General features: G+C 33.4%; 1 protein-coding gene across 1 annotated transcript; it reads right to left on the minus strand.

Annotated features, from left to right (window-relative positions):
• Positions 1–161: 161 nt before the first annotated feature.
• On the minus strand, positions 162–1,292 carry LOC107857349 (myb-related protein 308; the record flags this gene model as incomplete). The annotated part of the gene is given in 2 exon segments (XM_047409718.1): positions 162–620; positions 1,061–1,292. Coding segments are annotated over 2 exon segments (595 nt in total), but the record flags the coding sequence as incomplete, so codon positions are not given.
• Positions 1,293–12,759: the final 11,467 nt, after the last annotated feature.

Genomic DNA, 12,759 nt, shown 5'->3' on the forward strand with positions numbered 1-12,759 from the left:
TTACGTGAAAAGCTAAAATTAAAAAATTACAAAAAAAATAAATTATTTTTTTAAACGTATTAAAAAAAATAGATCATTTTTTTTTTTTTACGGAGAGAGTACTCTTTAGTCTAGAAAGTAAGACTTTAAAAGTAATATATTTCTAGAACCAATCAACTTACCAGTAAAATTGTAATTATTTTCTGACACCGCTTGCGAAAAATCCTGCATCTGTAGCTGCTCTTCTGTCTTCTTAGCTACCTGTTCTCTCTCTTCAATATTGCTATCATTTTCAGCTATCTTTCTCATCTTTTTCCTCTCCTTTGTTTTCTGATTCCTTGTTTGTTTTTTTTGGGAAGAAGCTTTTTCTTTCTCCTTTGATTTTCTAATAGATTTGTGTCTTCTTGGCTCATTTCCTTGAGCTTTGAGTTTCTTCAAAAGATGTGTGTTCCAATAATTTTTGATGTCATTGTCTGTTCGACCGGGTATTCTTCCGGCAATGAGGGACCATCGACTACCCAAAAGAGTATAAAGTCGGACGATAAGATCGTCTTCTTCAGGCGTAAAGGTCCCTCTCTTGAGCCCCGGCTTAAGATAATTCACCCATCTTAATCTACAACTCTTGCCACATCTAAGTAGTCCTGAAATATACAAAAAAGAGTTTTAAACTCTTGCCACATCTAAGTAGTCCTGAAATATACAAAAAAGAGTTTTAAGTTATGTGCACTGAAATATCTTTTTTATAAAGCAGATACATAATAGTAGTAAGTTAGATATAGTAACTTGAAAAGTAAAGTAACTAATAATGGACTAACTCTGTGTGAATACAAAAGAAAAAAAGTACATAATACATTTTTTTGTTCTCTTTGTCGTTCTTATGCATAACGATAGCAGGTTCAACAGAACTCAGTACTTCAAGATCAGATCTTATATGGTGTTTAAATAGTTGGATACATATATATACATTTTAGAACCGATTCTTTCTACTATTCAGAATCCACAAACGTCTAAATTCAGATCAATCGCTCACTACGTTGCAAATCAAAGAATCAAAGAAAAAAGTGATATATGTATCAATTACCAGCTTTCTTAGGAAGAGCTCTCCATCCTGTACCTTCACCATGTTCCTTAATGTATTCAGTAAGAAGCATATCTTCTTTTGCAGTCCATGCACCTTTCTTCAAACCTTCTTTACTACAACAAGGTTTTCTTCCCATTGATTTTATTTGAGAGACAATGATGAATATATTTGGTGTTAAAAGTAAAGCACAAGAAAGGGACAACTTTAAATAATACAAAGCTCCTTTTGGAGTATGTGCTATATATAGATATATTAATTATGGATAATGAGTTAAATAAGGAAAAGAAAGGTACAATAATGAAGAAATTTGAACAAGATCTAGAAGCTATTAAACTATTCTCCCACATGGAACATTCATGTATATACTGTATACATAAATTATATACACAAAAGAAGCTGACCTAGTACCAAGAGTTCCCACATGGATCATTCATGTGTATATTTTAATGAAAAGCTTGATCCTTATACTAAAAATAATTTTTTTTGCTTACTTAATAATTTTTTCAAATAAAGAGAAATTTATTACTTCGTCTGTTCATTTTTACTCTTTCAGTATTTCAAAACTGGAGATATTATCTAATCGATGATTTCTCTACGCTACACATATCTTTCGCATGTAAGCAAAATTCACTAGTAAAAGAATGTGGTAGGTGTCATTATATCTTGATTTCCAAATACACAACATTAGATCCATAAATAAGTTAAAAGGTTCATTGAATCATGAAATATTTTCACATCAGAAAAACAGACTATACCACTAACTAATTAACAAAATTATTAATTATATGCGTATCTGGCTATAAACTAATTTCATGTAATAATTTTATATTTGTGCGTATATTATATGTCTATGCTAGTAATGATAAAATAGTGTGTAAAAAATAATGGAATGCATTGTGTGTTAACTCAATTAATTGGGGTCTTAATTAGACAATATTGATAAAATGTATAAAATTTAGAAGTTAGATATATGCAGGCTCCAGTTAGTTGCTTTATTATTGCATTGAGTTGGTTATTGAGAGTTGTTATTATTACATTGTTGTTATTATTACATTGAATTGGTTAGTTTGTTAGGAGGATTAGAAGCTTGTAGAATAAGCTGTAATTGTCTATAAATACTCAGCTAAGATACATTGTAATGTCGTGAACTCTATTCAATACAAATAGTCGATTACAATTTCCCATTCTCTTCTCAATGTAGTTAGTTTCTCGGAGAATTACAACTGATCTCGAGTGATTTTATCATGGTATCAGAGCTCTAGCTTGATCATGGATTTTGAGGCGAAATCTATGGAGTTTAGGTCTCCATTGTGGTGTTTTCGATCTCTATTCTTAGATTATTTTTCGAATTGAATTTCTTATTTGAACCCTAAACTGCTGCAGTAGATTTCTATTTTCTAGCTGTATTTTTTGTATGATAACTGTAATAAAGTGAAATAGTTGATAGTGAATTTTTGATTTGATCACTTGATTACTGAAGTTTGAAAATGACACCTAAGATAGATCCTAGTAGTCCCTTGTTCATAGAAGCATCAGATGTGTCTGGTACAGTCTTGATACCAATCAAGCTTTTAGGATCTAAAAACTATGAAGTGTGGAGTCGATCAAAGAGAATTGCACTTTTAGGGAAAAGAAAATATGGATTTGTGACCGGAATATGTAGCAAAGATATATATAGAAAGGAGTTGCATGAACAATGAGAAACCTACAATGCTATAGTGTTATCATGGTTAATGATTCCTGTGATTGAAGAGTTACTCAGTGGGATCTTATATGCAAAAAGTACATTTGATGTGTGTAGAGATTTAAAAGAAAAGTTTGATAAGGTGAATCGTATGAGGCTTTATCAGTTGCATGGAGAGATTAATACTTTTTCACAAGGTACAAACTTAGTAACAGCTCACTTTACAAAATTGAAGAGTATGTGGAGTGAATATGATGTAGTAGTTCCTGCACCATCATGTCAACAACAACAACATACCCAATATATTCCCACCAAGTAGGTTCTGGGGAGAATACGTGTACTCAGTCCACCACTACCTCAGAAATAAGGTAGAGAGGTTGTTTCCTGCACCTATCATGTGCTTATCCAAAATTCAAAGACTATACAAATCACTTGTCTGAGTTAAGACTGATACAATTTTTAGTGGGCTAAATGAATCATATGATCAGGATAGAAGACAAATTCTGTTGAAAAGAGTCACACCTACACTCAATCAAGCTTATACATTGATATCAAAAAATAAAATTCAGCAATTGGCTTGTGCAAATGTTACTGGTGAAAAGACTGATCCAATTACAACGCATGTGAGTAGAAATTCAATGAACAATTATGGATCACAAAACAACAGAGGAAATAAATGTGATTACTATCATTTTAGTGGTCATACTAGAGAAAGCGGCTATAATTTGATAGGCTATCTTAATGATTGGAAGAAAAAAAAGAAGAAATTACAATGGTGGATCAAGAGGTTCACATCAAGTTTTTAACCTTGTTGGAGGAAATAATGATTCCTTTGGAAAGCCTTATAGATATGGTAATCATGGGCATCAGTATGGAGAATAGATGAATGCTCAATATTTCACTAACAACATAGTTAGTGATCAGGTCTATAGAGGTACAAGATAGACTGCTTCAACTAATCATACAGACAACAAGGAGATTCATAGTGCCATTTTACCCAAGGGGGAAACATTTACTGATGGAGATTATAAGCAAATCATGAAAATATTAAACATAGATACACTTGATACCAGTCACAGTAACATGACAGGTAAAGTTATTTGTTTATTATCTCATCAGATGACACAAAAATGAATAGTGGATTCTGGTGCAACACATCATGTTGCAGCAAGTAAGGATGTACTATTAAAATGTTACAAAGTAGGTGTTTCAGAGAAGGATAAGGCACATCTTTTACTAGTGCTAAGGTGGATATATCTTACACCGGAGAAGCACACATGTCTAGAGATGGAATTGTGAGAGATGTACTATTAGTGATAGATTTTAAACTTAACCTGTTGTCAGTGTCCAAAATGACTTGGCAACTTTCATGTTTTGTCTATATTTATCTTGACTTCTGTATCTTTTAGGACCTTCGTAGTGGTAGGGTAAATGGTATTCTTAGTGTATTTTTACATGATTCTCAATACGGATTGATAAGGAAAATGGTGGATTGTATGTTCTCAATGGAAAATATGAAGAACACAAGTTACAAAAACCCCAAGCTAAGGTTCACAAGTGTGTAGCAGAAGTATTTGTGCAGGATTGCAGTCTCTGGCACAAAAGACTTGATAATCCAACAACTCAAGTGTTGAAGTTGTTGGACATCTTAAAGCATAATAAGGATGTAGAAGGTTTGAATAATTATCATATATGTCCCTTAGCTAAGCAGACTAGACTAACTTTTCCTATAAGTAAGACTAGAGTTTCTCAGTGTTTTGATATTGTACATATAGATCTCTAGGGAATACCTACATATGACAAGAAATAATACTTCTTAACGATGGTTGATGATCACAGTAGATACACTTTGATTCATTTGTTATAGTTAAAGTCTTAAATAATTATGGCTCTCAAGACTTTTATATGTATGATACAAACACAGTTTGGTGCACATATTAAAACTGTATAGTCTGATATGATAATCCAACAACTCAAGTGTTGAAGTTGTTGGACATCTTAAAGCATAATAAGGATGTAGAAGGTTTGAATAATTATCATATATGTCCCTTAGCTAAGCAGACTAGACTAACTTTTCCTATAAGTAAGACTAGAGTTTCTCAGTGTTTTGATATTGTACATATAGATCTCTAGGGAATACCTACATATGACAAGAAATAATACTTCTTAACGATGGTTGATGATCACAGTAGATACACTTTGATTCATTTGTTATAGTTAAAGTCTTAAATAATTATGGCTCTCAAGACTTTTATATGTATGATACAAACACAGTTTGGTGCACATATTAAAACTGTATAGTCTGATAATGGCACAGATCTTTATAACTCCGAATTTAGTGACTTATTTTTAGGTCTCTAGGTATTATACATCAGAGTAGTTATCCCTATACACCTCAACAAAATGGTCTAGTTGAGAGAAAACACAGAGAAATTTTCAATGTAGCTAGAGCCATCAAGTTTCAATCACAAATGCCTATTAGCTTTTGGGATCTTAATGTTAAGGTTGCATATATATAATCAATAGACTACCTTCTTCTGTTATTGAAAGTAGAAGTCCTTATGATATGGTTTCTTCTAAGACTCCATCCTGGACATTTGAAAATTATTGGTTTTTTATGTTTTACATCTGCATTACCAAGGAGTGACAAGTTCCTAGAAAAATCCAAACCAATAGTCTTGATAGGTTATTCCCTGGCTCAAAAGGGCTATTTGCTAAAGGATTTGGCCACCAATAAGGTGTTTGTGACTAGAGATGCTATGTTCCAGAAGCATGTGTGCCTTTTTGCCATTGGAAACACAATTGAATACACTTCAGGTGTTGATGATTATATAGATGCAGAATCTTATAAAGAATATCCCCACACATTTTAATATACCAGGTGTAGTTCCTGGTGTTGCTCGCGATCTCACTTACAGATGTATTGCATTCAGACACTACTAGTGATGCATCACCTGAGATGATGCCTGATTTATCTACTGATAATATTGTACCACCCATGTGTGTTGTGCCAAGAAGAACACCTAGGTTGATTCAAAAAACTGCTTAGATAAATGATTATGTAATACTAGGGAAGGGAAAAAGGACAAGATATCCTATTGCCAACTACTTATATTATAAGAATGTTAGTCCTAGATACCGAATATATATATAAGTCTTGTCTACGTTGGTTGAAACTCAGTGCTACAACCAAGATACTAAGGATAAGAGGTGGATTGACGCCATGAAGTTAGCGATCAAGACACTAGAAGACAATAACATTTGGGAAGTTGTTGATTTTTCTCAAGATAAACATGTTATTGGCTCCAAATGGGTGTACAAATTAATTATAAGGCAAATGGAAATTTTGAGAGGTTTAAAGCAAGACTAGTATCCAAGAGTTATAGTCTACATGATAACTTTTCTCTAGTTGCAAAGATGGTTACTGTAAGGTGTGTGATTGCTTTGGCAGTCTAAAAATGGATGGTGTATGTATCAAATGGATATGTATAATGCATTATTACAAGGAGATCTAGATGAAGATGTATACATGGAAACGCCATAAGATTTCAAGAAGGAAGGACTACACAAAGTATTCATACTGATCAAATCACTATATGAACTCAAACAAGCTTCAAGGCAGTGGAATATAAAGCTCATTGCAGCAATGACCAAGGAAGGTTTTAGCTAAAGCACCTATAATTACTCTCTTTTTAAATTATTGAAGAAAACAGGAATGGTTGTCATACTAGTATATGTTGATGACTTTCTTATCACTGGGGACAATGCAACCATGATAAATGAAGTCAAAGAGATCTTACACCAACAGTTCAAGATCAAGGATTTAGGAGAGCTTAAATACTTTCTAGGTATTAAAGTATTAAGGTCTGCAAAAAGGGTTATACTGAATCAGAGAAAGTATATTTTGAATCTTATATCTGAGACAAGATTTGCTGGTGCAAAACCTGTTGTTACACCATTAAAATCAAATATAAAGCTAGCCTCAGTAGAGTTTGATAAAGCTATTGGTGCAACGGGAGATGTCATTCGTTGGGATGTTACATCCTATGAAAGACTTGTTGGAAAGCTCATGTATGCAACTATTACTAGGCCAGATATCAGTTATGCTGTGAAGAACTTGAGTCAATTCATGCAACAACCGAAGAAGTTTCATATGGAAGTTGTTAATAGAGTAGTTAAATATCTAAAGGGCACTATAAGTCAAGGTATATAGATGAAGATTCAGACTACTGCAGAATTAACCTATTGGTGTGATTCAGACTAGGTTGCATGTCCTAACACAAGGAGATCAGTCACCGGATATGTCATATATTTTAGAGGATCCTTGGTGTCCTGGAAGTCTAAAAAGCAGGATACAGTGTCAAGCCGTTCAATTGAGGCAGAGTATAGGAGTATGGCTTCAACATTAGCAGAGATTACATGGTTAGAAAGATTGTTTGCTAAATTGAACGTTCCTGTTATCAAACCTATGAGTATTTTAAGTGATATCAAGTCTGTTATCGAATTAGCAGCTAACCCTATCTTTAATGAAAGGATAAAGCATATAGAGATTGATTGTCATTTCATCAGAGATAAAATTAAAGCAGGATCAATGAAAACTGTGTATGTTACTACTCAACATCAGGTGGCTGATATTCTCCCTAAGGGTCTCAGTCAAGATCAATATTATCATTTGTTAAGAAAACTTGGTATGCTTAACATCTTTCACCCTTCAGTTTGAGGGGATGGTGTGATAAAATGTACATGATTAAGAAGTTAGTTATATGTAAGCTGCAGTTAGTTGCTTTACTGTTCCATTGAGTTGGTTATTAAGGGTTGTTATTATTACGTTGCGGTTAGTCACAGTAAACTACGCTGGTTAGTTTTTAGGAGGATTAGAAGCTTCTAGAATAAGTAGTAATTGTCTATAAATACTCAGCTAAGACACATTGTAATGAACTCTATTCAATAAAACTAGTCAATTATAATTTCCGATTCTCTTTTCAATGTAGTTAGTTTCTCGGAGAATTAAAACTGATCTCGAGTGATTTTATCAAATATTATAATTATTGGGAAATTGTAATGATATTATTGATTAAATCAAGGAATTGGCAGGTAGAGTTTGGGAGAAGTGGACTTTTAAAAATTTTAGAAAATTTTCTTTTGGTAATTAAAATTTTTGTTTACCACCAATGGTGCAAATTACCAAACCATCTAGATCACTCAACCGACAGTAACCTAATCCTTACAGGCAAAACCTGCTCAACTAAAACACTAAATTGACACATGCATTTATCTATATATTGCTTACAAACTGACCGTGCTCTTGTAAAACTGTTGCATGCTGTGATTCTAGCTATGAGATCCTTTGCTTTCTCTTTGTCCTCATATACCCTGGTATTCATTTCTCTCTACATAGAGCGAATGATTTCTGCATACACCATCAACATACTGTCCAGTGAAGTCTTTCCTTTGGTTCTATGAATTATCAATTAATATTGTAATACCCAATTAGGCTGGTATGATTGTTGGATTCTTAGCTATTGAAGTAATTTTTTCCACCCTCTAATAGTATAGAATCACCCAACAAAATAAATGTTCACTGGTTTAGCTGCTTATTTACACAACACATAAGTAAGATCAATAGTCATTCTATTTCAGTAGTCTATCCACAGTGAGCAGTCGACTATGGAGCTGCAACCACATTTTGAATGTTGTTTAAGGCCTAGCCAAATTAAGAAATATCAGTCTCTTCCATTATATCTTTGGATATATAAGTCCCAATCAATTGCAGATAAATCATATAATTACGCTTTTCTTAATTGAAAAACTCTGTTAAAGGTGAGGTAAATTCTCTTTTGCCGTCATGATTTTTTTCATCATCCAATTGGACTGTAAAAACACTCTAAAAGCATCCCATGTCTATCCTTTCACATTGTAACTATAAATTCACCTAATTCAAAGTTTATCTAGCTTGTTTGCTATAACCCAGAAATTCCTTATGATTTTTGTCTTATTCCAAACTTTAAGGTAAGTAAGATTCAAACCCCCTGTTGACTTAGGCCTGCATATTCTATCCCAAGAAAGTAAAGCTCTCTTAGTTATAGTGCTGGTGTCCGACCATATAAAACTCCTAGAGTTTGCCTCAATGTCTTTCATCACCTTCTTGGAGATAATAAATAATTGAGACCAATAAGCTTCTACCCAAATATCACTAACTTTAAAAGTTGAATTCTACATACATATGATAATTTCTTAGCTGTCGAAAATGGAATTTTGGTACCATCTTTTCAATTAATGGTTGCCATTATAATATGCTTAGTTTCTTAGTTTTCAAAGGGCTTCTAAGATATCTGACAGGTAACTTTCTAGTGTTGTAGCCCAAATTTTGTTGCATTGAGTCTCTGTTATTACTTGTAACTCTACCACAATACATAGAGATCTTAGCTGAGTTAGCTTGCAGACCAGAATCAATAGTGAAAATAAGAAATTTCTTATGAAATTATGTCACTGATTAAATATATTTTCTTGCAAAAAATAATTGGTCCTCAGCAAAGCTCAAATGAGTTACGTCCAATCTAGCACACTTGGGATGATATTTAAATTGTCTGTCTAGTTTAAGTATTTTCAGAGTTCTACTCAAATATTTTATTATAATTAAAATAAAAAAGAGGAGATGGGATGACCTTATTTGAGCCCTCTTGCAGCATCAAATGATTTTGTGAATCTCTATTAATTAATATAGAATAGTTTACTATTGTGACATATGAAAGTACCCACCTCTTGAACTTTGTTGAAAATCCTAAACCCTAAAAGCCTGCCAAAATATCTCTAATTACAGTATCATAATTTTTATGGATATCTTCCTTGATCATACATCTTGAAGGAATTATATTTCCTGTTATAACCCTTCACCAATGCATGATCTAAAGTCACATTACCAACTACTTCTCTTCTTGAAATAAACCCAACTTGAGTACTTGAAATGTCAGTGGCTATATTTTTTGAATTATAGAGACTAACACCTTTGATATGAGCTTGTAAAGAAGAATAAAACATAAAATGGGCCTATATTCCTTTACTGAGGATAGCCTAGAGACTTTAGGTAATACTGTTACTATAGTGTTGTTGACAAATCTATGTAACTGTCCAGAAACAAAGAACTCCCTTGCGAAAGGTATGATTCTAACAAATACCTTTGTTGAATAGTGTAAACATGTTCTTAGTATTCTGATAACCATTATTGTAGGTTTGATCGTGAATGAAGCATTTCAAGTAGCAACAATAATAGAGAAGCTACCACCTATGTTGAAGGGCTTCAAGAACTATTTGAAACACAAACGTAAGGAGGTGTCCGTCAAAGATTTGATTGTACGATTGTGCATTAAATAAGATAATAAGGCTGCAGAAAGAAGATCAAGAGGTAATTCTGCAATGAATAGAGCAAACATTGTAGAAGATGACCAAAACAACTCTAAAAAGCGAAAGAAAGCTGGACATGAAAGCAATCAACCCAAGAAGAAATTCAAGGGAAAGTGCTTCAACTGTGGAAAGATTGGACACAAGTCTACGAATTGTCATGCCCCGAAGAAAGGGAAGAAGAAGGACCAAGCAAATCTGTCTGAGTCTAAGAAAGAAACAGATGATCTATGTGTTATGCTTTCCGAATGCAACTTGGTGAGAAATTCTCGCGAATGGTGGTTAGATTCGGGTGCCACCCACCATGTTTATGCTTATAAGGAGTTGTTTTTTATGTTCGCTCCAGCTCAAGTAGAATAAAAGATCTACATGGCAAACTCCATTACTGCAAAAGTACAAGGAACAGGAAAAGTGTGCTTGAAGATGACTTTCGGCAAAGTGTTGAGACTTAACAATGTCTTGTATGTTTTGGAGTTATGGAAGAACTTGATTTCTATGTCACTTCTAGATAAAAACGGATTCAAATGTGTATTTATTTTCAAAAAAATTATACTTAGTAAAGGATAAGTGTATGTAGAAAAAGGCTATCTTAATGAGGGCCTATTCAAAATGAATGTAATGAATGTTGAAATCAATAAAAGTTCAATTTCTTCTTACTTGTTTGAGTCTTACGATTTGTGGCATGAACGATTAGTCCATGTTAATTACAAAACATTACGAAAACTGATTAACTTAGAAGTTTTGCCAAACTTTGAGTGCAATAAATCAAAGTGTCAAACTTCTGTAGAATCAAAGTATGCTAAGCATCCGTATTAGTCCGTTGAAAAAAATTTCAATCACTTAGACTTAATCCATGCTGACATTTGTGATATGAAGTCAACACCATCACGTGGTGAGAAAAAGTATTTCATAATTTTTATTGATGATTGCACTAGATATTGTTATGTCTAGTTGCTAAATAGTAAGGATGAAACAATAGATGCATTTAGGTAATACAAAACTAAAGTTGAAAATTAGTTAGAGAAAAAGATAAAAAATGTAAGAAGTGATAGGGGCGGAGAATATGAATCTCCCTTCACCAAAATATGTGTAGTGAATGAAATTTTCCATCAAAATACGGCCCAATATTTACCTCAATCTAATGGAATTGCGTAAAGGAAAAAATCAAACTTTGAAGGAAATGATAAATTCCTTACTTATAAGTTTCGATTTACCGCAAAACTTGTGGGGGGAGTCTATCCTTATAGCCAACCGAATACTCAATAGAGTTCCCCATAGTAAGACACAGTCAATTCCTTATGAAAAATGGAAAAGAAGGAAACCCAACTTGAAATATTTCAAAGTGTGAGGTGTCTAGCGAAGGTCCAAGTTCTTATACCTAAAAGGGTTAAGATAGGACCTAAAACGGTGGATTGCGTGTTCATAGGATATGCTAAAAGTAGTAAAGTATGTCGGTTTTTGGTTCATAAATTCAAATATTTGGATATTAATGAAAATACGTTAATTGAATCAGATAATGCTGAATTATTTGAAAACATTTATTCATATAAAACTAGACATGAACAGTCTAGTGAGGGGTGTAAACAACCTCGAGATAAACCAAGTGGGAATGTACATAATGATGAAAATCCAAGACATAGTACACGTCAAAGAATGTCAACTTCGTTTGGATTAGATTTTGTAATATTTCTCTTAGAAAATGAGCCTCAAACTTTTAAATAAGTGATGTCATCGTCGGACTCATCCTTTTGGAAAGAGGAAGTCAATAGTGAGATTGATTCAATCTTAAGCAACCATGTGTAAGAGTTGGTTGATCTTCCTCCAGAAAATAAACCTTTAGGTTCTAAATGGATCTTCAAAAGGAAAATGAAAGCTGATTGTACTATTGACAAATACAAGGTAAGACTTGTTGTAAAAGGCTTTAAGCAAAAGGAAGGTCTTGATTACTTTGATAAATACTTGCCAGTAACGAGGATAACAGTTATTAGAGCAGGTACCAGTCATGGGTTAGCTTGTGTTCCTTCAAGATTATAAGCACCATGTAGCGTCCGGGGTACAGACTCGAGGCGTTACAAGGTAGGGCAGGAAGTATGATGTACAATGGTAAATCTCGTCATATAAGATGGAGACATAATACTGTTAGAGAACTTCTCTCTAGTGGAATTATTACTGTTGAATATGTAAAGTCAAAGGATAATGTGCCGGATACACTTACAAAAGGCCTATCTAGAGAAGGAGTTGAGATGACATCTAAGGAAATGAGTTTAAGGCCTAGGAAAAGTCAGCATGGCAGTAACTCTACCTAGCAGAGTGGAGATCCCAAGAGCTAGGTTCAAAGAGATGAAACAAAGTTGTGTTTGACAGGTTCAACATTGTCAATTACCCAACCCATTCTCATGATGTAGACAATATTTAGTAAACAAGAATAAGACTTAAGGTGAAAAGTCTTTTAATGATTATCTAAATTTAGCAGATTTGGCCAAATAGTTTAATCTATAGGATTAAACGTTTAGAAATCAACTATGTAAGGGCGAAGTGAAAGCCACTTCAAGGAGAATGTTAGTAAAGGCATATTCTCTAAGCTCTCATAAAACCAGGACATGTTCATGGATGAAAA

This window comes from Capsicum annuum, chromosome 1 (genome assembly GCF_002878395.1).
Source record: "Capsicum annuum cultivar UCD-10X-F1 chromosome 1, UCD10Xv1.1, whole genome shotgun sequence".
Taxonomy (NCBI): domain Eukaryota; kingdom Viridiplantae; phylum Streptophyta; class Magnoliopsida; order Solanales; family Solanaceae; genus Capsicum; species Capsicum annuum.